The sequence below is a fragment of the Fundulus heteroclitus genome, chromosome 19 (assembly GCF_011125445.2).
Source record: "Fundulus heteroclitus isolate FHET01 chromosome 19, MU-UCD_Fhet_4.1, whole genome shotgun sequence".
Classification (NCBI taxonomy): domain Eukaryota; kingdom Metazoa; phylum Chordata; class Actinopteri; order Cyprinodontiformes; family Fundulidae; genus Fundulus; species Fundulus heteroclitus.
This window is the reverse complement of record NC_046379.1, coordinates 31,155,904-31,179,860: the sequence shown is the minus strand read 5'-3', so window position 1 is coordinate 31,179,860 and position 23,957 is coordinate 31,155,904. Positions and strand designations below refer to the sequence as shown.

The following is a 23,957-nucleotide window of genomic DNA, read 5'->3' as shown; positions in this document are numbered from 1 at the left end:
TCCCAGAGCTCTGTTCAATCCACCATCTGAACCTGGAGAGAGGATAGAGCGCCTGCAGACCTACCAAGACATGGAACCACCTGAACTTTTTGCAAATTACACTTTGTGTCGGCAACCTGAAGGTAAAGGTCTGTAAACAGTTTTTGTGGAGGACGTGTGGGGTCTGCTGAGATGTGAGCGGCCCTCTTCCTGACCCTAGACCCTACAGATCCTGGATGGATGTAAGGTCAGCCACCATGATCCTCTCTGCAGACCTGACTGTTACTTTCTGGACCCGTCCTGTTTTGTGGTTAACCCAAACCAGTGATGAAGGAATACAGGACAGACAGAATAATAGCAGCGTAGACTAAGACCAGCAGCTCTTCTAGAAGGTTGGACTTCTTCACTGCAAATATAGAACTAAAAATAAGAAGTTTTTTCTTGAATTGAAAGTATTAGTCCTTGATTTGAGCAGGTAAATAGGACTATTTGCCAATGGAATAAGATTTTTTACACTTCAAATAGGAACAGTTCGTCTCCATCATCTTATTTCAAGTGCAGGATATCTAATTATCTTATTTTAGGGGTAGAAATACTCATTTCATTGGCAAATAATCTTATTTACCTGCTCAAATCAAGGGCAAATACACTCATTTCAAGACAATTTTACTTATTTTTAGTTCTTTTTTTGCAGCGTTGCCGCCAGAGTTACAGTCTCTGCTGGGCCTTTGTCCGAACAGTGTCCATGTGTGGTTTCCAGCTCAGGTCCTGAGAAAGAGTGGTTCCTAGGAGCTGGAAGTGATCCACTGCTGAGGATGGTGAGGGGAGGCAGTGTGGGGGAAGTTCTCCGGTAGTCTATCATCATCTCCACAGTCTTAAGCGCATTTAGCTCCAGGTACTTGTAACCGCACCAGTGGACCAGGCGATCCACCTCCTGTGTGTGTTCACACTTCTCCGCGGTGTCCTCTGTAAACTAGTGTTGTGCCGATGCCATTTTTTGGCCCTGATACCGATACCTGGCTGTGCAGTATCGGCCGATACCATACCGATACCATTACTTTGAAATTTATGTGTGTGTGTATATATGAAGAACTGCATACTACTTGGATGTAAAATAATTGCTATCATGGCTTTGTCAAGCTGCTACCTTATTAAAGCAGGAAAAAGACTAATACAAAGTGAATCCAGTAAAACTAGTGAGTGTCGGGAGAGAGAAGGCAGCGTTCAAGTGACATACAAACATCAAAATGGTATCTGTGCCCTATTTGTTGGTACTCACCGATACCGATACCACCATTTTAGCGCGGTATCGGCACCCCGGCCGATACTGGTATCGGTGCAACACTACTGTAAACCTCAGGAGTTTCACAGATGAGTCAGCTGAGGTGGAGATACCTCCCAGCCTCACAAATGATGAGATGCATTTACTCAGAATAAAACATTCACACACCGGTTTCCACGCAGACTTTCTACATTCTGTTTCCTCATGCTTTGTTAAAAGGGATCCAGACTTAACAGAGGGAGAGAAATACCCGCACTGATGATTGCTCACTTTGTCAGGTCCAGGATTGCAGTAAATGCTGATTTACCAGTTAGTGTTTGGAACCATAGTTTATTGCTGCTAATATTTAAGGATGTGTGTGTTTCAGGTCTGAGCATGGAGCGTCCCTGCGCCCGCTCAGTCAAGGTGGACTCTCCCTGTGTGTTCAGCCAGGTGTGTGTGAGGGCAGGGGTGGTCTGGGCTTTAAGTGAACACAAGGCTCTATTCTACAGAGAGGGAATGAACAGCTACTGCAGCGAGGGAGAGGGCTGGAAGTACGACACTGTCAGGTACTGTTCCTACTAAGACATCTGAAGTACAACTATGGTACAAATTCACCTCAGCCTATTGCAATTTATGCCAACTCCCAAATAAAATGTGAATAAACTGGCTGTTCGCTTTGAAGGGGGAAGACAAGAATGGACAAGGAAAGGAACCATCAAAGAGAAAGAGAAGGGCCTGGGGAATTCACAAACATTGATAATTGAATACATGATTTGTTAAAAAGGTTATCGATACAAATAAAATAAATAAAGGCATAAGTGATATACTGTGTTTTTAAATCTATTTAATAGTTTGGTGCTGCAGCAATTTATGAATTCATCACTGGGTAACACTGCTCTAGTTAATATAAATAGATGTTTGCTTTGTCTGATGTTAGGGTTCATTTGATCAACAACAGTCTGTTTAAATTATCTGAAAGTACGCTGTGGCAGAGGAACCACTGCAACAATTCAAGAAACCGCTAATGTAATTTATATAAGCACCACCCAAACAAGTATTTGCCTCCATACAGATTTCTGCTGTTTCAGACCATCAAATAAACTTTCATGTAATACAAAGATAACTTCAGTAAATACAATAAGTAGTTTTAAAGTCTTTAACATTTTTTTTTAAAGGAAAAGGCTATCCAAACCAGCATGGGCCTGTGTGAAAGAGTGCGTGCCCTACATGTGATTGCAACTGTGATCAAGCATTGGTCTTTCAGACCACTGTAGAGGAACTCTGGTCCACTCTGCTTTGCAGAATTATTTTTAATTGAATCATTTAGGACGTTTTTTGAGCATGAATGGCATGTTTAAGGTCACGCCACCGTATCTCAATTGGATTTTAGTCCAGACTTAGTCTAGGCCGATCCAAAAAACATAATTTCTTTGAGGTATTAAGAGGTAGACTAGCAAAGGTGTGCTGGAGCTTAAAAGCATGAGCTGATGGTGCAACATTCTCCGTCAGAAAGCAGAATTTATTGTTCCATCTGTTTTGGTAAATTGTCCAGGTCATAAAGTCACTAAAAAGCTCCTGGCCATCACACTGCCACCTTCATGTTTAACTGTAGGCATGATGATGTTTTTCTGCAACGTGGTTCGTTTACACCAGATTTAACAGAGCACACGGTATATAAAAGGTTCCATTTTTGTCTCGTCAGTCCACAGAATACTGTGTTTTTCAAAAAGTCTTTGTGATAGTCAAGAAGGTGTTTGTTTTTTGTGAAGTTGGGACGGGCTTTTGTGTTGTGTTTGTTTTATCAGCGTCGTTCTGGCCTGGGAACTCTTTCATGGAGCCCATTTCTGCCCAGTTTTTCTTTCTTGTAGTTGGATCAGGAACGCTGACCTTACCTGACACAAGTTCATTCTCCAGCTTTTGAGGGTTGAGACATGATGTGGTGCTTTTTGAGATCTTTCAGCCTACTTCATGTTGACACAAAGATTCTATTTAAGGGATTTGTTAATTCAACAGGTCTGGCAGAAATTAGGCATGGGTAGATAAACGGATCAGAAACCATTATCCCAGTTATTTTATGATTTACCAAGGGGGCCAATCCTTCTTCATATAGCGGCAACTTGGTATGGATAGATTTTTTTAACTTCATAAATCATATCCTTATTTGAAAAGTTTTTTTTTAATTGACACTGACAGTGTTAGGCTGATGGTAATACTACTCCCTGTAAGTACTTTTAGCACTCAGTGTTTTTCAGCTGCCTATCGACAATTTAAACTCAAATGTTTAGATTTGTTCAGGCAAGGTCCAGTGGGACTGTTTAATTATAGTCTAAAATGATTATAAGTAGGGCTATGTTGAGTTTAAACTTTTATTGCTACGGTTTAATATTTACACGTGGAAACGCTGACGTGTCTAACTCCACTGACCAACTGATTATATTACAGGCTGAGGCTCATCTGATCTGTTGTTTAGCTTCTATATATATGAATGCAGTAACCAGGCAACTAGACACAAATAAAACTGAAAGTGTGTTCTGAGTTATTGTTTGTTTTGTCTCTGATGCAGTGAGGCTCAGGGGCTGGAGCTCATATGCATCGCTCTAGGAGGTGGTGGAACAGCCTGGGCATTAGACGCTAGCGGCAGCCTCTGGTTTCGAACTGGCATCTGTCCATCCAAACCGCAGGGCAATGACGACCATTGGTGGCAGGTACACACATCATTTGTAGTGGCTATGTTTGAGGAGGACTTAGAGTTTATGGCCAGAGGGGAGCAGCAAGACAAATGCATTTGGCCTGACCATCATTTGTTGAAGGAGGTGTTTGGGCTTCAGGCTTAGTTTTAGTGTTCAGGTTGAACGTGGGTCTTGAATAACGAGTTGTGGTTTCCCCATTCTCTCCACCAGATCAGCATTTCAGATTACGTGGTCTTCGACCAGGGCAGTTTTTTCCAGACCTTGCTGCAAGCTACACAGAGTGTTGCCACAGTAACCAGGGGCCCAGTGGAGCGGGTGGTTGCCTTCCTGTCCCAGTACTCACAGTGCCAGCCCAGCCTCGTCAGTGCTAATGCCACTGGAGTGTGGGTGGCCTCAGGACGCAACCAGCTCCATCTCGCCCGTGGGAACCTTGTGGGTCAGTAGAGTGCGCCAGAGCGGTTCAGCGGTTTTCAGCTTGTTTCCGTTTACAGCTTACTTTTGGTTCTTATAGGCACATTTTGGCAGAACGTAGTTCCAAGAGGGACTGTGTCAGCCACCAGGTGGACCTTCATCACATCTTCATCTGTGCCTAATAAAGAAGGTAACACATCTGGACAGAACAAACACCTGGACCTCTACCAGCCAGTACCATAGATGTCAGCAGGCGGTGTGTGTGTTAACTGTGTATCAGGTACGTTCCTGTGGTTGGCTCAGAGCAGGAAGGATCTGTTCTGTGTCTGGGATCGGGATGGAGAGCTTCGTCCTTCCTCTGTCCCACTACCACCAGAGGTAAAACTATCAAACACATCACTGCACCCAATGCTGTCACTTTTGATGGTCTAGACACATGCTTCTCTGATGTTGTCTTTTGTCTGTGAGATCAGGTGGAGCTGACCCACTTATCTGCTTGTCGTGATGCTCTGTGGGGTTTGGACATTCATGGCCAAGTGAGCATTCGAACACTGTCACCTTCTTGCCCCGTTGGTTTGCATTGGACTCTCCTGGATCTCAGCCAGCTTGGTATGTTGCACATAAAACACACACAACCGAGTGGAGTCTTTTGAAATATTAGTACTCAGTTGCTCTTCTTATTGATTTGCTTATTTCTGGGTTTGGTTATAATTTGGGTCTAAAACAAACTATATTTTTTAACTTGAGCACCTTGCATAAGGCAGTTCCATCTCCAAACTCAAATCCTCTGTAAAGCACTGCCGGTGGTGTTCACCTCTTAAATACATTTTGTTCATTTGTGTGATTATAAAATGATGAATGGTTTTCAACATTTTGATACCCCTGAATAAAGTCAACTGAAACAAGGCGCCTCAAAAGTTACCACTTGGGAGTAATTTAACATCCTTCTAACTGCAGCTGTTCAGTTTCTTTCCTCAGAGGTTTGTTAGAGAGCATTAGAGGACAACCAGCATCATGAAGACCAAGGAACCCAGCGTATGGGTCAGGGAGAAAGATGTGGATCAGTTTAAACCAGAGTTTAAAGTGTTCTACAACAATCTCTCAAGCTTTCAATGTCTCCCAGAGCTCTGTTCAGTCTATCGCCTGACATGGAGGGAGGATGGAGCCCCTGACATGGAGGTCTACCTTGACTGACAGGCTGGGCAGGGAGAGCATTAATCAGAGAAGCACTCAAGAGAACTATGGTAACTCTGGAGGAGCTGCAGAGATCCACAGCTCTGGTGGGAAGATCAGTTGCCAGGGTGGCTATTAGTTGAATAATCAACACATTTTTTGTTCTTGCAAGAGATGCAAGAAAAAAACCCCACAATGTTAAAAGAAAGTCATAAGAAATTCTGTTTGCAGTTTGCCACATACTATACAAGAAACACAGAAAGCAGGTGGCTCTGAGACCAAAACTGAATATTTTGGCTGACATGCAACATTTGTCAGAACTCACAATCCCCAGAGTGCAACATGCTGGTGGAATCATGCTCCATGGGGATTTTGTTCAGCTGTGATAAGATGGGAGAATGGATGGAGCTAAATCCAGGAGAATCCTGGAGTAAAACCCTGTTAAAGGCTGCAGAAGACCTAAGTCTGTGGTGGAGGTTCACCTTCCAGCATTACAGCCAGCCCAGATACACAGAGCTGCAGTCGAATGGCTGAGATGAAAACCTGTTCAGCTGGAGTGGCCCAGTTAAAGTCCAGACCTAAATCCACCATAGATTCTGTTCACAGATGGTCCTTATGGGTGGAGATGCATCCCACAAGACTGAAAAGTCTATTTCATTTTCATTCCACTTCAGAATGATGATGAACTACTTTGTATCGGTCTATAATATGAAATCCTAATAAAATACGAGGTTGAAATGAAACAAACGTGAAGCGTTGGAGGAGGATGAAACCTTTGCAAGGCACCGAAGCGTGATAGTCTCATTGATTTTAAGGAAGAGCTCCACTTCTTGTGACCTCTGCTATGTGACTATCTCCCTTGGTGGCTCAGAGGCACAACAGCTGAGGGTTAGCTTTAATCTTTCACTCCATATCAGTTCTTACGTAACACAAACTGAAGCATGCAGAACAAATCTAGATCACAGCTTCCAAATGTCTTCATGAAGAGCGTCTTCCATTCAGCCTTACAATGTAAAGTCTAAGGTATATAATGCATTCCTTAGCCAGCCATTCAAACAAACCCCTCTCACTGATGGGTATAAAGTTACCAGCACATATAAATCTGCTCATTGAAATGCATTCTTAGATTAAACTATTCACTCTATATCTATAGGCTGTGTTGTGTTTTCTACGATCACACCCTGCTGACGACGTTCGGTGTGATTTGACGCTCTTTGATAAATGTCGGTTAACGTAAATAAATCCTGGATGACTGAATGATGTGGAAGACAGCCGCCGCACCACTGGGCTGCCACCACATGACCCATTGTTTCAGACGGTGTCCAAACAGACTGAAGCGTGTACGTTCAGACCCAGCTGTGTGTGTCTGTCACGTTGACAGTCTGAGGTTGTGTAACAGGTTTTGCGTCGGAGCTCAGTGGGAATCTGTGTGTGTGATAGAGATAGTGTAACACGAGAGAAAGGTCAGATCTGTTTATAGTCCCTCTGCTCTACTCATTATCAAAATCACATGATTGGCCGACCTCTTCACGACTGCTATATGTTGTGGACACAGCCTGAGACACAAACTTTATCTGTCCTCATCAGAAGCTCATTGGCTCAGCTGTCAAATCAGTCAGACAGTCCTGTGTAAAAGAATTTACCCCCTTTGAGATTTCATACAGTTATGCTTTTCTCTGACACCTAAATGTTTTAGTTTTTTTTTAGCACTACTGGGCTTTTTAACAGTTATCTGACAGGAAACAGTTAGATACAGAAAGTAGGAAGGCATGCAGCAAGGGTCCCGAGGTCGGAAATCAAACCCAGGCGGCTCTTTGCCTGCGTAAATGAGGCACCCGTTCTACCACCACGTTACTCGCTGCCCCGACCACACTTTTTGGAAAGATGAGTCCATATTAAAATTCCCACACAGGCCTAATTGCAGGCTGATCTGTAGAATCAATTTTCAATTCAATTCAATTTTATTTATATGTCATCTCAAGGCACTTTACAAAGTCAAGTTCAATCATATAATACAGATCAGGTCAGATTATACAGATTGGTAAAACATTTCCTATATAAGGGACCAGTTGATTGCTTCAAAGTCCCGACAAGCAGCATTCACTCCTGGAGAAGCGTAAAGCTACAGGGAGAGTTGTCTGCATTGTCCATGGCTTTACAGCAATCCCTCATACTGAGCAAGCATGAAGCGACAGTGGGAAGAAAAACTCCCCATTAACGGGAAGGAAAAACCTCCGGCAGAACCGGGCTCAGTATGAACGGTCATCTGCCTCGATCGACTGGGGGTTATAGAAGACAGAGCAGAGACACAACAAGAGAGACAAAAAAGCACAGAAGCATACATTGATCCAGTAATCTGTTCTACATTAGATGGTAATAGCGGGTGAGCCGTCTTCTCTGGATGATGTCACAGTTAACAGAACGCCAGACCAGGTGTACCTACTATGAAGAAAAAGAGAGAGAGAGCAAAAAGTTATAAGCAGAAATGATGACAATCAAGAAATTGCTTAAATAAAACCTGTCTGACAACATGAAGTAGACATAAAGATCTCAAACAGCAACACATCATGACCGTATCTAAAGCAATGAGATGGTAAACAAAGTCATTCAGCTCTATTAGTCTAGAAAGGGTTTAAAACCATCTGTAAGGCTGTGGGACTTCGGAGAAGCAGAGTTAGAACCATTATCAACAATGGAGAAAACATTTAAGAGTTGTAATCCTCACCAGGAATGGCTTGTCTACCAGAGTTACTCTGTGAAATCTGTGAAATGTTCAAAGCTTGGGAGATTGTTTTAAACTTATCTTCAACTTTCTCCCTGACCTGTCCTGTCCGCTGGGTTCTTTTGTCTTCATTGTGCCATTTTTTTATCTAAAGTTCTCTAACAAAGCTCTGAGGTCAGAAATGGAACAGCTGTTTTTATACTTGGATTTAGTAGTTAGATGACTACAGAGGGCTTTTCATTGACTTTGACTTTATTAAGGGCCAGCTGTGAAAATGGGTTTAACACATTTGGACACCACACTTTTCAAATTTTTACTCGTAAGAAATGTTAAAAACCATGGATCATTTTCCGTCCAACTACAACTGCAGTAAAATACGCATATGTTAAAGCATGCGCTTATGCCTCGGGTACTGTGGTTTAAAAGTCTTAACGTATGCTCCAAAAACCAAGTATCCCTTTTTCCTTTCAGGAAGTGTTCGTCTGGTAAGTGTCAGCTGTGGCAGCCAGAATGTTTGGGCTGTGGACAGTCGAGGACTTGTTTACTTCAGAGTTGGAACTCAGCCTCTGAATGCGAGCATGATGATGCCGGCTTGGATCTACATCGAACCCCCCTCACAGGTAAAGGCCAAACTATGCCTTTTTGTCCATGCAACACTGCCACTTTGTTCCAAGCGGAAGCAGACGAGTCTGGGTTTTAATGGTGCTTTTGTTGGTGCTTTATTTAAATCTGCTGCGAAAAAGAAGTCATGGTGGACAAAAACCTGCTTTGTGTCAAAAACATATGTGTGACCTGTCACATCTTTGCAGCCAATAGGAGTGCAGCTGGTTAGCATCCAGACGAGCCCCAACGATCGTCTCCTGTGGGCGCTGGACAACAGGGGAAGTGTGTTTGTCAGAACTGGGCTGAGTGACGAGATGCCTGTTGGGACAGACTGGGACCTTGTACCAGGTACTTCTATCTCTGACTGCTCTCTGTAGCTGCCGGCTGTACATTATCTGTCCAATGCATGTCTAGGTGTGCGACAGGTTATAGTGTGTGTGTTTGTCTACAGGGCTCGCTGTCAGTCAGATGGTCGTCAGCTGTCAGACTGTGTGGGTTCGGTGTGTTAATGGAGAACTGGCTCGGCGTTATGGCATTTCTGATCGCAACCCTGCTGGAGATTACTGGAAGAAGATTCCTGGAAACACTAACTGGTTTACTGGTAAGACATAGTTGATACCAAGTTTCTACAGGTGAAACATTCTTTCATGTTTCCTCCTTGTAGTTCATGTTTGTAGCCACAGTCTTCCCTGGGGCAGACTGTGGCTAAAAACATCGCTCACTAGCGTTACAGTGTGAATGACTGATTGTTGTGTAAAACCCAACCCAAATACAAGTAAAGGCGATCTACTATTAGTATGACACACACCCACAGGTTTGTATCTCTATCTTCATTAAAACATTGTGTTCACTCCCATTCTGTGTGTAGCCTAACCTTAATAAGTCCAAACCTAACTTCAACTATGAACAATATATACTTAACCCAAACCCTGGACCTAACTCACTCTTTTGCCCTCAACGCTTTAGCCAAATAATTACCAAGACATAGCCTAGATGAGGTAAGTACCAGAAAAGGCCCTAAAGAGAAACCAGAGTTCAGGTACACAAATATATCTGGTAAACTTTCTTTTAACAAATGCAGTTCTATGAGTCTGCCGTCAGTTGACGTCTGTTGGCTGAAAGCATCCCTAAATATTAAGTCAAACATGAATTTTGAATTAATGGATGTCCTAATGACACTTTATGTCTTGTACACCAATCTGACTAATTTAAAAACAGGTATCAGCCAATACCAAGCCCCAGTATATCTATGCAAGTTAATAAAAGTGCTACGAAAAAGTATTTGGTGCCATAAAGATTTCTTCTGTTTTTAGCTAAGTTGAACGAAGGTACTGGGTTATAATCCTGACCAGGGGCCTCGTGTACAAAGCGTGCGTATGCACAAGGCACAAAAAAACTTGCAGCGTAATGTTTAGCACCCAACTTGGCATGTAGAAAAAACAACAATGCGTGAAAGTGTGCAATGATCCACGCATATTTTTGACCTCTCATGAAAATGTGTGGCAGCAATGCAAACTTGTTTAATTAACAATTTAAAACCACAAACACACCCAAATCCACTAAAATATAACTCCATTCAGTTTTATTTCACCCAAGGAGCAGCAAACCTGATGTTTTTTCATGAGTTTGAGCTTTTATGGTTTAAATCTGCTCAAACAAATAGAATCATATTTGGCTTCATACAATAATATAACAAACCTCGAAATGATGCTAACAACTTCAATCAGATGTAAACTGTGAATATTCCTCTGTTTTTGTCAAATGTAGATGCAAACACACATTGGTTTGTGCACCGAGGCGCATGAAATGCATGTTAATCATCTAACGAGCTCTTTCGTTCTGACTGGAAAACAAGGCGAGGTCAGATCAGCTGTTTCATTCCTAACAAAACAGGTGTTTTGATTTCTAAGGTGGAGACAACTCTTTGTAACGATCTGACTTCCTCATGAACGCCACGTCCCACCTGTCTTCCCATGGCACCGTAAACTCATCCAAATCCACTGAAATATACTTCTATTCGGTTTTATTTAACCCAAGGAGTGTCAAATCTCAAGTTTTTTCATGAGTTTGAGCCTTTATGCTATAAATTCGCACAAAGAAATAAAATAACATAACAAACTTTGAAATAATGGTAACAACCTCAGTCAGATGTAAACTGTGAATATTCCTCTGTTTTTGTCAAATGCAGATGTATATACTGTATATACACCGGTCTGTGCACCGAGGCGCATGAAATGCATGTCAATCATCTAACGAGCTCTTTCGTTCTGACTGGAAAACAAGGCGAGGTCAGATCAGCTGTTTCATTCCTAACAAAACAGGTGTTTCCATTTCTAAGGTGGAGACAACTCTTTGTAACGATCTGACTTCCTCATGAACGCCACGTCCCACCTGTCTTCCCATGGCACCGTAAACTCACCCAAATCCACTGAAATATAACTCTATTCGATTTTATTTAACCCAAGGAGCGTCAAATCTCAAGTTTTTTCATGAGTTTGAGCCTTTATGCTATAAATTCGCACAAAGAAATAAAATAACATAACAAACTTTGAAATAATGGTAACAACCTCAGTTAGATGTAAACTGTGAATATTCCTCTGTTTTTGTCAAATGCAGATGTATATACTGTGTATATATACCGGTCTGTGCACAGAGGCGCATGAAATGCATGTCAATCATCTAACGAGCTCTTTCATTTTCACTGCAAAACAAGGCGAGGTCAGATCTGCAGTTTCATTCCTAACAAAACAGGTGTTTCCATTTCTAAGGTGGAGACAAACGCACATGTCCATAAATAGCTGCATTCAGTTGATCATAAATGTAGACAATGGCTGCGTAGGCACTGCTGGAGGACATCCCCAGTGGAAGAATGCAGAGGGAGCGTGTGTTCAGACATCCTAATAAACCTGATTGCACATGATGATGGGTGGCTGATTAACTGGTTCAGACTGCCCAGGGCAGTTTCTTTAATGAGTCGCTGATGCCACTAAAGAAGCTGCTGGTTTGCTGTAATTCACTACAAATATCCCTTGAGACGTCTCTGTGACTGTCCGACTGCTCCGTTGCCATGGTTATTTGAACACATTGTGGGAGACTTCCGGGTATATTTACTGATTCGCATGTACTTAGGGGCGAGACCATGCAACCCTGCAAGGTTAAGTGGCTATAGACAATAGCTGGATGATGAAAAAAGCTATTCAATGCAACCTGGCCCTGTGTATAAAGTGTTATTACTCCATAGATCTCATAACGGGTTGTTTCACCCCTTGAAGCATGAGTCTTTGAAATCACTGCGGAGGGATTTTGGCCCTCTGATCCTTGTAAAATCATTCACATTGGAAGGTTTTTAAGCATGGACGGCCTTTTAAGGTCACTTTATCAGATCTCAGTCGGATTTAAGTTGGCTTTCACGAGGCCACGCCAAAACCTTCTCTTTCTTCAAGCCATTCAGAGGTGGACCTGCTGGTGGGCTTTGGATCATTGTCCTGCTGCACAACCCAAGTGGACTTGGCTTGTGGTTCCAAACTTATGACCAAACATTCTCCTTCAACATTTTCTGGTAAATAGGAAAGTTTCATTAATTCTGGCCAGCCGCATAGGTCCTGAAGAAGCAAAGCAGCCCCAAGCCATCACACTACTACCTCCATGTTAGACAGTAGGTGTGATGTTCTTTCTCTGAAATTCTGTAATAGTTTTACATCAGATGTAACAGGACACAAACTTTGCAAAAAGGTTCACTTTGTCTCATCAGTCCAAAGAATATTGGAGATGATCAAGATATTTTTAGGTAAAAGTGAGACATGGAGGCCATTTTTGCCCATTGCCTTTTTCTTGTTGTTGGATCACATGTTCTGACCTTAACTGTGACAAATGAGGCCTGTAGAGCTTTAGAACTCATTCTGCGATCTTCTCTGACCTACTGGAGGACCCGTAGAAAAGCACTTGGAGTAATTTTGGTAGACAAGCCACTCCTGGTAAGATGTACGACATGTTTTCTCCATTCTCCATCTTGTAGATGATCTTTGATTTTTTTTTTTTTTCATTTGCTTCGACTTAATCCATAACCTCTATCAAAAAAACCCTACAGGACATTTTTCTTTTATATTACCAATTCTTTAAAAGAATGGAATCAGGGGGTATTTCTGTAACTTGCTTAGTGCCCTCTCCTGAGTGCTGTGTATGGGACTGCTAGCCCCACACTCCCACGCCAGTCTTTCCTGGAGGTCCTCTGTCTCTCCAGAATCACCAATCTTTCTCGGTTGTCATCCGGCCTTTCCTTGAAGTCATCGGATTTCCAGAGATTCAGTAATCATTCATGTAATCAAGATGTCTCTCCTTCGGTCATCTGTTATGACCGAAGCCATCAGCCAGGAGGTGTCATCAGATGGTTACCAACAATCTATTTGGACCCCGGACCATACCACTCTCCTGCTGGCAGGTCAGCAGTGGTGGCCAGTGGGACAGGAGGGAGGAGTTGAGCTGGCCTCCACTGTCAACCCCACTCTTGTCAACACCTTCCAAGCTGACCGAGCTGGGAAACCTCTACATCTAAACTCCACTGGGTACAACCATGTCTGCCAACCCTTGTCCCTCCAGTCCTGCACCAACTCTTTGTAACGATCTGACTTCCTCATGAACGCCACGTCACACCCGTCTTCCCCCATGGCACCGTAAACTCACCCAAATCCACTGAAATATAACTCTATTTGGTTTTATTTAAAACCAAGGAGCGTCAAACCTCAATTTTTTTCATGAGTTTGAGCCTTTATGCTATAAATTCTCACATAGAAATACAATAATGTAACAAACTTGGAAATGATGGTAACAACCTCAGTCAGATGTAAACTGTGAATATTCCTCTGTTTTTGTCAAATGTAGATGCATATATGCACCGGTTTGTGCACAGAGGCACATGAAATGCATGTCAATCATCTAACGAGCTCTTTCATTTTCACTGCAAAACAAGGCGAGGTCAGATCAGCTGTTTCATTCCTAACAAAACAGGTGTTTCCATTTCTAAGGTGGAGACAAACGCACATGTCCATAAATAGATGCATTCAGTTGATCATAATTGTGGAACGGTTGCATTGTTGGTGCTACTGGAGGAGATCCCCAATGGAAGAATGCAGAGGGAGCGTGTGTTCAGAGATCCTAATGGACCTGCTTGAACATGATGATGGGTGGCTGATTAACCGGTACAGGCTGCCCAGGGCAGTTATTGTTGAACTGGCCCCAGCGTTACTAGTGTGTTGCTGGTGCTGTTTCAAGATCTAACTCTGCTGCGGTTTGTGCCACCGGAGCTACCGGGCAGAGGGATCTGATTTTTTTATGTAGCATCCCAATTCGTCTTCAAAATGTCAAGTACTCCACAAACTGTGTGCATGGACAGACTTCCTCATGCAAGTATGGGAGGCGTATTCATGTCATTCTAATGATCAGCATTAAGCTATGATTGAGCTAAAGGCACTAGCCAGACAGCGGCGTTTGAATCGGATAAACATTGTAGAACAAAACGGCTCCAATCAGAAAAACGTTCCTGCCGGTTTCCTTAATGAGTCGCTGATGTCACTCGAGAGGCTGTTGGTTTGCTGTAATTCACTACAAATATCCCTTGAGACGTCTCTGTGACTGTCTGACAGCTCCGTTGCCATGGTTATCTGGACGTCTGGTGGGAGACTTCCGGGTATTTTTGCTGATTTGCATGTACTTAGGGGCGATGACCCAGGGGCCTTAGGTGCAGGTGGAGGTGCATCCAGTTCCACGCATCTTGAATTAACGATCTGACTCCCTCATAAACGCCTCTTTACGCCCCTCTTCCACCGTAAACTCGATCAGAATGATCATCCTTGCTTCAGCAGAAGACAAGAGACTTATCATGTGTTTTGGGGTGCTGGTAGCTTTGCCCCCTCCTTAATGAATGTTATTTGTGGAGGCTTGATGTTGTAAGGGTGTTTCTATCTTCTTTCCTGCTCCAAAATGTCATTGAGCACGTCTGGTACTTTGTCGTGACACACCTATACCTACCGTGAGGCAGGGCAGACTTGCATCCTGTTAAGATGTGTGCCATGGTTCCATTTTGCCCACAGAGCTTACATGTAGGATTGTCTCTCATGCCCCATCTTACAGATTCACAGGCTTTGGAAGGCTATCACAGACAGCCCTCAGCAGGAAGGAGACCCAGAGAGGCTCAAGTCTCCGTAATTCAGCCCATGTAAGCCTTCCTCTTGGGAAGCTCCCATCTGGTCCCCCTGAGATCCTAGCTCTACCACTTTTGCCTTTCTCTGCTCTTCCTCTAGGTTCCTTGACAAATCTGAGATTTGTCAAGGACTCTAATCCCGAACATTTAACAATGGTGTGGTCTGGGAATGGATCAGAACACCCCTGGTTGGATTGGTATATCAGCAAAAAACCTTAGTGGTAAAACAAATTATCTTTGATCAAAAGCCTAAATTGATTCCTCCTTATTACTGAGTGAAAGATAAAGAAAATCAATAACTAAAAAAAAGCTAATGTGAGGTATCAGCTGTTGTCTCCCGTCTTTCTTCACAGTAACTCCGGAGGAAGAGTTGTGGGCAGTAACTCCCATTGGAGGATTGTGCCGGCGGCTGACAAAGCTCCTCCCACAGATGCCCAGTGCCCCCCCGCCCTCAGGCCCCCTGCTTGGAGGAGAGGATGTTGAAGATGAATGGGAGCTCATCTGACCCTGTGTGGTGTTGGTCCTTCAGATCTGGATCGGCTGCGCAGGCCGCTGTGACGTCATTGCTAGTGATCCTCCCATCTATAACCTTCTCTCTGAGGCAGACAGGAACAGGCCTGAGTGATTTCACAGGTGGAGCAACTCTGAGCAGGCCGATGACATCACGTCCTGCAAGGTCTGCTGCACAGGGCACTCTGGGAAAAAAATGAAGGGATGTTAATCTTATTTTTGTAACAGGAAGCACTTTAACCTTATTTAGCTCTGCTAATATTTATTCCAGACTAGGTCAGCTGTTCAAGCTGGTTTGAAATCAGCTTTAGATTTTCCTTTAGTAATTAAGGTTTTATGAGAAGACTCAAAGGAGACATTAAACAGTTCAGTTTAGTTTAGTGGAGCCGGACTTATTCCTTTTAAAACTGTTTCTAACCCTCCTTTTCTTGGCTGGTGCTGCATTTATGTCTCAGCCATACACTTGACGGTGGGAAGCCTTTCTTTTTTTTTTTTCTTTTTTTTTACCACAGAATGAACCAATTTCCTAGTATGATGGCTTCCCGTAAAACAAATAAAAATAGAGTTCTATGTTGCCTTTTTGCTTTTGAGGGTTTGGACGTTGTTGTTGAGCCTGTGAATCACAGACTTTAACCTGAGGGTTGTCGATATGTTGCATCACTACTGAGCGGGTTATGGACTTTCTGTAAATTTAACAGATTGGGACTGTTAAGGTTCAGGAGTAGAATCCAGCCCCGTCAAACACTGTAATATAACAGCCTGAAGTGGATCTCACTGTAGTTTGTGACCAACTGAGGACTTTTAAGGAACATTTAAGTGAAATATCATTCACCCTGCAAATCAGTTTGTTTCCTTCTCCCTCTCATGAGTCCTCTGCTGCTAATCGGTTTGTTTTGTTTATTCAGTGTTTTGATTTCTTTTTTAAGAGTTGGCTTTACGCAAAGGTGGAATTTTAATTAGCTGTTCATAGAAATAATCCGTGTTCCCTGATTAGTCCTGTTTGACTGCGGTGGACCGATCGGTCTGCTCTGGGTTAAAAGGAATAAAATATCACAGAATGGTCATCGAAGATGTCTTTCCACTTGTGTGCTGCTACAGCAAGCTCTCACTCGCTATGTGCAGTGCAGGTCAAAAGTTTACATGCGCTCAGGAATCTCATGTTAATAATGCATTTGAACCTTTGCTGGTTCGGGGTTGAATGATTGAACTAAAGGCTTGTTATTCCCAGCTGAAAGCTGCTGTTTTACTAAGTTCTGCTCAGCTTCATCCACATTCCACTTCCTTGTGTATAGTTCATTAATCTCCTTCACTATTCATGCTAAAATGCTAGTAGATATTAGACGCACTCACACACAGAGCTCTCCTGATTAGGTTCAGAAACTGATAAGTGGATGCTGATCTCACACACTTCTCCACCACTGATCATGTCGGTCCTGTGTTGCTGTCCCACAATACTGAGGCGTTATTTGGCTGCAGTTAATTGTTTGGCAGGTGGGACTGCCAGTGGGGGTGCAAAGCAGATTTTAATGAGTCGTTCCTATAGCTACATCCCAAATGATCTATAATTTGTAGATTGGGGGGGGGGGGGGGGGAGCTTAGTTTCATGGCTTTTCTTTTCATCTAGAGTATCTGGCAGTTTCACTAGACGTACCACTGGGCAAATTAAGCTGCGTTGTATCATCTACACCGGAGCAGTCCTTCCATCAGTTCCGTTTGAAGCAATCACATCTGGATCAGCTATCATGTTTTAAGAATTTTATTTTTTTATTTTTTATGATGGGCCCATTTTTTTTTTACTAATGTAAATGTACGTGTTCCGTAACCCGGAGCAGCAGGGGTGCTATTTACCGCATGCTCCTTGTACTTCATGACTGCAAAGCTAAGGGTGATGTGCTGAGAATGACCTTCATTGTTTCTTGTGAGACTGAATTAATCAGTTGTAAACAAATTTATTGGACAACATGGCCACTGGCCTGTTTAGGACACATAACTGCTTTTTATCGCTACAGCTCCATGTCACTCGGCCTTTGTTGCTTGCTCCTTACTGCTCCTCCTACATTGATAGTTTATGTTTGAGACTGTAGTCGGCACGTTTGTCTATATATAACACTGACTTGTTGAGCATCTCTGAGCTATAACCAGACACTGGAAACAGAGGGGTGCAGCTTCGGCATCAGATGCTGATCAGTTCATGTTTATTCACATTATGCTTTAACACTCCCACTAAAACTTGACAGCACAATATCTGGGCATATTTCCAACAAAACAAACAAGCAGACAAACACATTTTCTCGGAGACGGTAATGATAAAAACCACAAACCCTCTAGAAATCTTACTGTGCTTGCAAAGCAGGTTTTTTTTCCTTCCTGCAACATCCTTTTCCCGATATGACAGGGAAGAGAGCTTTCGCCATCTGGGTCAAAATACAAATAAAACTTTTCTCCCAAACTCATCAAGGTTTTAGACGTGTTGATTTCATTTGTTCCTGTTCTTTTGCATTTGTTTTGTGGAGAAAGAAATAGCTGGTAGAAGATCTTTAACCCTACTGCTGAGGTTATCTCCAACACTCTGAATAAGTGAGAACGGCTAACTCTGATGTCTTTGCTGCATATATGAGACTCTGGAGGTAAAGGAGGTAGACGTTGATAGACCACTGATAAGCCTCTGTTCTGTAGGAGACAGGTCAGTGTGGACATATGTGTGGACTGCTGGCTCATGGTCACAAACCTTTATCCATATTTTACTACATCACAGCACTCACTACAATGTATATTGTTTCATCTGGTGTGCACATGTATTTAAAATGTCTGAGTTAATACATTATAGAACCACTTTTTGCTGCAGGTCTTTAGGAGCTTTGCCTTTTAAAAAAAAAAACAAAAACAAGACATCTGCTTCCTTCTTGGCACCCATTCATAAAGTACATGACAGAGTTGTCCTGTCAGACTCCCGCCTGAGCCCTGGATCTCTGCAGCATTAAGCACCTTGGCTGCGTCTCTGATTAATGCTCTCCTCGCCCAGCCTGTCAGTCCAGGTGGACCTCCATGTCTCGGGAGGTCTGCAGGTGGTCTATCCTCCCTCCAGGTCCAGATGATGGACTGTTTGTTTCAGAACCTAACCCTGCTTTGACCTTAACTTCCTCCTTGACCTGTCTGCTGGGTTCCTCGGTCTTCGTGAAGCTGGTTCTCCGGTGTTCTCTAAAGAACCTCTGAGGTCGGAAAGCGAACAGCTGCAGTTAGACTCAGATTAAATGAATCAAAGCTGGGTTCTACTAGTGGTGACTTCTGAAGGCAACTTGGTGTGCTCGGGTTTATTTAGGGGAATCGGAGTAAAGGGGACTGAATAAAAATGTATGCCAGACAAGTGATGTGTAAAAAAAAATGCCTTTAAAATCCGGGACACGACTGACTGATTAGATCAGATGATATAAATTAAGGCTTTTAAACATTTGCTGCAGTATTATTATATAATTAACAAAGCTCCAAACTCAACCCTGATGTTCTCAGAGCCAATTTTTCCAACCAGTCAGAAACTGACAAAGAAATTTATTCTGCCAGATTATAGCTAAACCAAACACCTAAATAACACTTCTGCTCCCCTAGTCCTGTAGAGCTTCTACAAAGCTGCCTATTTTACACCTTTAATATGTATATTTCGAGAATATTTACACGTTATTTACATTCCAACTGGCCAATCACAGCAGTCCTTTAGAGTGGCTTCCATAACAGATGTCTGTCAGCTGTGCGGCTGCAGGAAGTCTGGCAGCGAGGTGATGCAGTGTGATCCGGACTGGGCCAGACACCGGAGCGCCTGCAGCAGCAGGGGGGAGGGGGCCAGGCCGCAGAGCCAGCTGAACACACTGTCCCCCAGCACGCCCTGCCAGCGCTGCGGCTCGTCCCGCAGCCACGGCAGCGGCGGCGGCTTGGACAGGAACAGAAGCAGGAAGTCGAGGCACCGCTGCGCCGCTTGTCGCTCCGAAACAACACAGGAGACGAGTCTCTGCAGCGCCACCTCGAGGCCGTCGGGCCGCGCGCCGTGGACCAGCAGCTGCAGCAGGCAGTCGGGATGCGACAGCTCCACCGCCAGCTGGACCGCCGTCTTCCCCGCGTCCGCGGCGTGAACGCAGCCGCCGCAGCCGTCCAGGTATTCCCCCCGCTTCCCCGGGGGGCCGTCGCAGTCCTTCAGCGCCTCCATCACCATGCTGAGGACCGCCACGCGGTTGTAGCGCACCGCCACGTTCAGGTGCGGCGCGCCGCTGCCCGGGCAGCAGCAGAAGCTGCAGCTCGGCGCCCGGAGCGCGCTCACCGAGAACCTGTTGAGGAGGTAGCGCGCATAGTCCCGGTGGTCGTGCACTATAGCGTAGAGCAGGGCTTCGGACGGCAGGAAGGCTCGCGGGCTTCCGTTATCCCAGCAGAACACCTCCATGCTCCGCATCTCTTCCAGCAGCCAGACCGGCAGCTGCTGCCGCACCGCGCAGTAGAAGGAGAACGCCGTCCGCTCACACTCCCGCTGGCCCGGCGACAGGGAGAGGCACTGTGGGGAGGACCGCAACCACGGCATGAGCGCGCACAGCAGCGGGCAGCGGCGGCTGCCTCCGGGCGAGAAGAGAGGCGGCGTCTCCCTGAGACACCTAGGAAGACTGTAGAAACAATGTTCTGTCTCTCAGTCAAAACTTCTTGCTCACGGATGCAGACTTTTATAGCCCAGCTGCCCCGACAGGAAACTCTGCAGAGCTCCTCCCTCATGCAGCTCCATGTGCGCATTTCATGTTTGTAGTACAGCCTAGGACAGAGGAGGGAGGGAGGGAGGGAGGGGGCGATCAAGTGTCCCACATAGAGAACATAGTGGCCTTCTAACTGCTGCGGCTTGTACCGAACCGAGGCCAGCAGCTAGAACCCGACCCAGTCAGCCCAGAGTCCTGTTACAGCTGACTCCAGATAAACATGTGTACTAGTCTTTTTATTGATGAGAGATGTTTTGGATTATAAACATGTGATCCGTGAGAGGTGTGTTGCACCGTATATGGGATCAGTGGCCTTGTTGGGTGCAGCAGTCCTGACATAGAGAGCAAACCTTGTTATTGTATAACACTTGGCTTGGTTCCCGATCAGACGCCTGCAGTTTAAGCCCAAAGCTTTGACACTGACAGGAATCTTCTTGTTAACAGGACCGCCTCAGACAGTTGAAGTGGCTCTTCATGCCCCTGTTACTGTATCAGGTTTGTGAGATGAAAAAAAATAAAAGACATCTGGTACAATTCAACTAAAAAACAAGCACGTCTGTTTGAAGGGGGGGAAAGCTCCAATAGCCTGGTTGAACAAGTTTAACCACACCTTCTGATTCAATTTCAGCATTCAGCCTTCTTGATTTTGAAATATTTACCCACTCTGCTCCTCAAAAGTTCTCCAAATCTTCCTGATTTTGTGGACATAATCAAAGTTACCACCTTCTTTATTTGACTTCACAGATTTTCAGCAGACTTCAGTTCTGGACTCTGGCCAGGCCACTCCAAAACGTTTTGTTAGTTTGGATGTTGCTTGAACCCTCTGTGATGCTGAAAAATAATACGTTTTCTATTAGACACCAGAAGGTTTGGGAGTGTTCACAAATTCAGCCACACTGTAGGTCTGGTGTCATGTTGGTAATGCTCAGTGCTGCTTTTGCTTTAAACTTACCTTAACTGTGGCCAAGTTAGCTCCTCATACGAGGAGCATGATCAGCTGCTGCCAGCCTCACTGACCACTATGCCTTGCTTTTGCATCCATTTTTAAATAGAATGACATTTTTTAATGTCGTCACTCTCCCATTTTGTCAATTTATCAGTGAGCATGTTAAGTGTGCCAGGATATTGTGCTCCTGCTGCTCCTGACTGCTACCTTTTTGCAGTTAGATCATTTAGAGCCCTATCAGCTCTCTGAGAACTATGGCTTTAGTTAAAAGATGCTCAAGATGATAAGACTTTGGCAGAGCTTTGCTTCAGTTTAATCACATTGATGATGATGTTAGTTGTGTTCCCAAAAATGAAACACTAATTAAACCAAAAGATGCCTCAACGACATTTTAGCTTCAAGGGTTTGTACATTTACTCAACCAGGTTTTTGCAGATTTTTATTGACATTTCTTTCTCTAACACATTTGTTTCTAAGCAGAAATGTGATCAGGTTTTGTGGTGATAAATGGTCTCAATTATCACCACAAAACTTGACATTTTTACAGAAGTATGCAGACTTTAGAGAGTAGCTATAGTGATCAGAGAAATACAGTGAAATGCAGAATCAAATGAAGGCCTTTAATACAAATGTTTATTACAATAGTGCGTGTTGAAGTGCTGTCACTAGATGAGCTAATCTGAATATCAGAGGAAAGTGTTAGCACGGACAGGCAGATACTACTCCGACATTCTGACTGAGGGACAGACAAGTGCTGCTCAAAATCCTTCTTTTGTTGTCTATGGTTAACTTCAAGAAGTCTCCATCTCTCCATCAGAAGGGTTTCACAGACAAGGGAGTGTGTGCTTGTAATCTTGAAATAAAATATTCATATTTATCAAGAACTTCAACCAGGGATGTTACACAGCAAAGAAAATCAATTCTGTGAGGATTATGTCCAGCAGGTGCTGGGACTTTGTAAAGTGCCTTGAGATGACATGCTTCATGAATTAGCGCTAGGTAAATAAAATTAAATTGGGACCATCTTTTACAGAGCACACAAAGGGTTTTTCTCTCCAAGAAGCGACTCCCAGGCAGGTTGACATTGGTGCAGAAAGTACAAGGTTCACACAGCAGAGGACGGGGGTCCAATTATTGTCTCAGTTAAGGCGAGGTTCGCAGGTTCTGCTTAAAACTCTGACAAGGATAACCAGAGGGACACAAAGATCATCCAGGGGCAATTTGGTGATGAACGATGCTTTTTCAGCATGTTAGACATGACACAAGGCGAAAGGGGACAGCTAAAGTGGGTGATAACATTTTTGGAGCGTGGCCAGCAATCTCCCTAGAGACCGTAATCCAGTTAGGAACCTATTATTGATTTGCATAATCTGGTTCTATTGTCAATAAAAGCCTTTGAAATGAATAACTTGTGTATTATGAAACTTCATCATGCACAGAAACATCTGACAAAAGCCTCAAACAAAACTGAAGCAATAATCTTTGTGACAAGAAACAAATAAAAATAAATTTTATATATATATATATATATATATGGTCTTCAAACTTTAAGCCCTCACTGTTCTTTTCCTCTTTACATAAGAACAGGGCTTCCCTCAAAGGTAAAAGAACAAAAACTGAAACTTGTTGAAACAGAGGAAAGCAGAGGAAGTATAATAGCAGAACAGTAAATGTTCAATATTAATCCATGTCAGGCCAGTGAGAATGTTTCTCATAAAAAAAATAAAAAACATTTTACTGTTTGGTTCATTTATATAGCATCTGTTCTCACAATAAGACACTTTACAGTAAAGCAAATGGGTCCAATTCACTTTGACATATAATTCCTTAAAGTCTGAATCAGATTTTAATCAAATTATATCCAGTCCTGAACCATGCAGCAGTGACCTATTACAACCAGATATATTAACTTCATCAAGTCTTTCCTAAGTGTCTGGCTTTGTCATCTCAAAGTTTTCTCACACAGCACACACATCTGAAAATAAAAACCTAAAAAATCAAGCAAGGATTTGTTTTTAGCCCCCATGACTTTGATATGCCTAAACAAGATCTGGTCCAAACGAGTACCTTCAGAAGTTAGATATGCAATAACCAGAGTCCAGTTGTCTGTGATGGCGTCTGAGTAACTGCTGCTGTTCTGTTTCTGGAGAACAACCAGCGTCACAAAGGCCAAGGAACCCAGCAAGCACGTCAGGAGGAAGTTCTGGTCCAGTTTAAAGCAGGCTGAGGTAGGAGATGGAGAACATTGGGCAGGACTGTTTCTAGAACTAGAGATGAAATCCCTCTGATCCAGGTAGTATGCTGGACATAAGCAGCTTTTTTTTTTTTCAAAAGTGGATGCAACATGTAATATATCTGCCTTCATAAAAAGTCCATTTCCAAATATAAACCACCATAGCATATTAAACACATTCTTAATGCCCTGTGATGGTTTTAGGGTAAGTTCACATGCCATTATTGGTTCTCCAGGTTCATGTTGTAATAAAGCTCTAAAAAAGAGAAACACATCAAGACCCTATAATGCCCAGTCGTTTTCTAAAGATATTACCAAAGTCATGTTTATTATTCATATTCAAGACTACACAAACAATTAAATAAATGAAAGAGAAAATGCTACAGGGGCAAAGGAAAGCGCTGTTATGCCTAGCACATGTTTCTATTGGCACATTAACCACTATAATGACACTTTTCCCAATGAAAAAAAGGCAAAATTACATATTTCCAGAATTTTAAATTACC

The 23,957-nt window shown here is 43.4% G+C and overlaps 2 protein-coding genes across 4 annotated transcripts in view; one reads left to right on the top strand and one right to left on the bottom strand.

The window, feature by feature from the left end:
• tecpr2 (tectonin beta-propeller repeat containing 2) overlaps positions 1-16,617 on the top strand; it is a 45,478-nt gene extending 28,861 nt beyond the window's left edge. For all 3 annotated transcript variants that reach the window (XM_021307146.2, XM_012879703.3, XM_036151153.1), the window contains exons 18-27: positions 1,629-1,809; positions 3,807-3,948; positions 4,144-4,369; positions 4,445-4,534; positions 4,625-4,722; positions 4,818-4,953; positions 8,711-8,859; positions 9,049-9,190; positions 9,294-9,443; positions 15,392-16,617. In XM_021307146.2, the coding sequence (XP_021162821.2) occupies positions 1,629-1,809; positions 3,807-3,948; positions 4,144-4,369; positions 4,445-4,534; positions 4,625-4,722; positions 4,818-4,953; positions 8,711-8,859; positions 9,049-9,190; positions 9,294-9,443; positions 15,392-15,543 (1,466 nt within the window). In that variant the 3' untranslated portion in view covers positions 15,544-16,617. The remainder of the gene's footprint in view (positions 1-1,628; positions 1,810-3,806; positions 3,949-4,143; positions 4,370-4,444; positions 4,535-4,624; positions 4,723-4,817; positions 4,954-8,710; positions 8,860-9,048; positions 9,191-9,293; positions 9,444-15,391) is intronic.
• A 1,091-nt stretch (positions 16,618-17,708) lies between these two features.
• On the bottom strand, positions 17,709-20,475 carry ankrd9 (ankyrin repeat domain 9). The gene has a single exon (XM_012879715.3). It carries the CDS (start codon positions 20,107-20,109, stop codon positions 19,285-19,287), a length of 825 nt encoding a protein of 274 aa, XP_012735169.2. The 5' UTR covers positions 20,110-20,475; the 3' UTR covers positions 17,709-19,284.
• Positions 20,476-23,957: the final 3,482 nt, after the last annotated feature.

Coding starts and splice junctions, on each gene's coding strand:
- ankrd9 (XM_012879715.3), bottom strand. CDS start 20,109: ATGCCGTGGTTGCGGTCCTCCCCACAGTGCCTCTCCCTGTCGCCGGGC.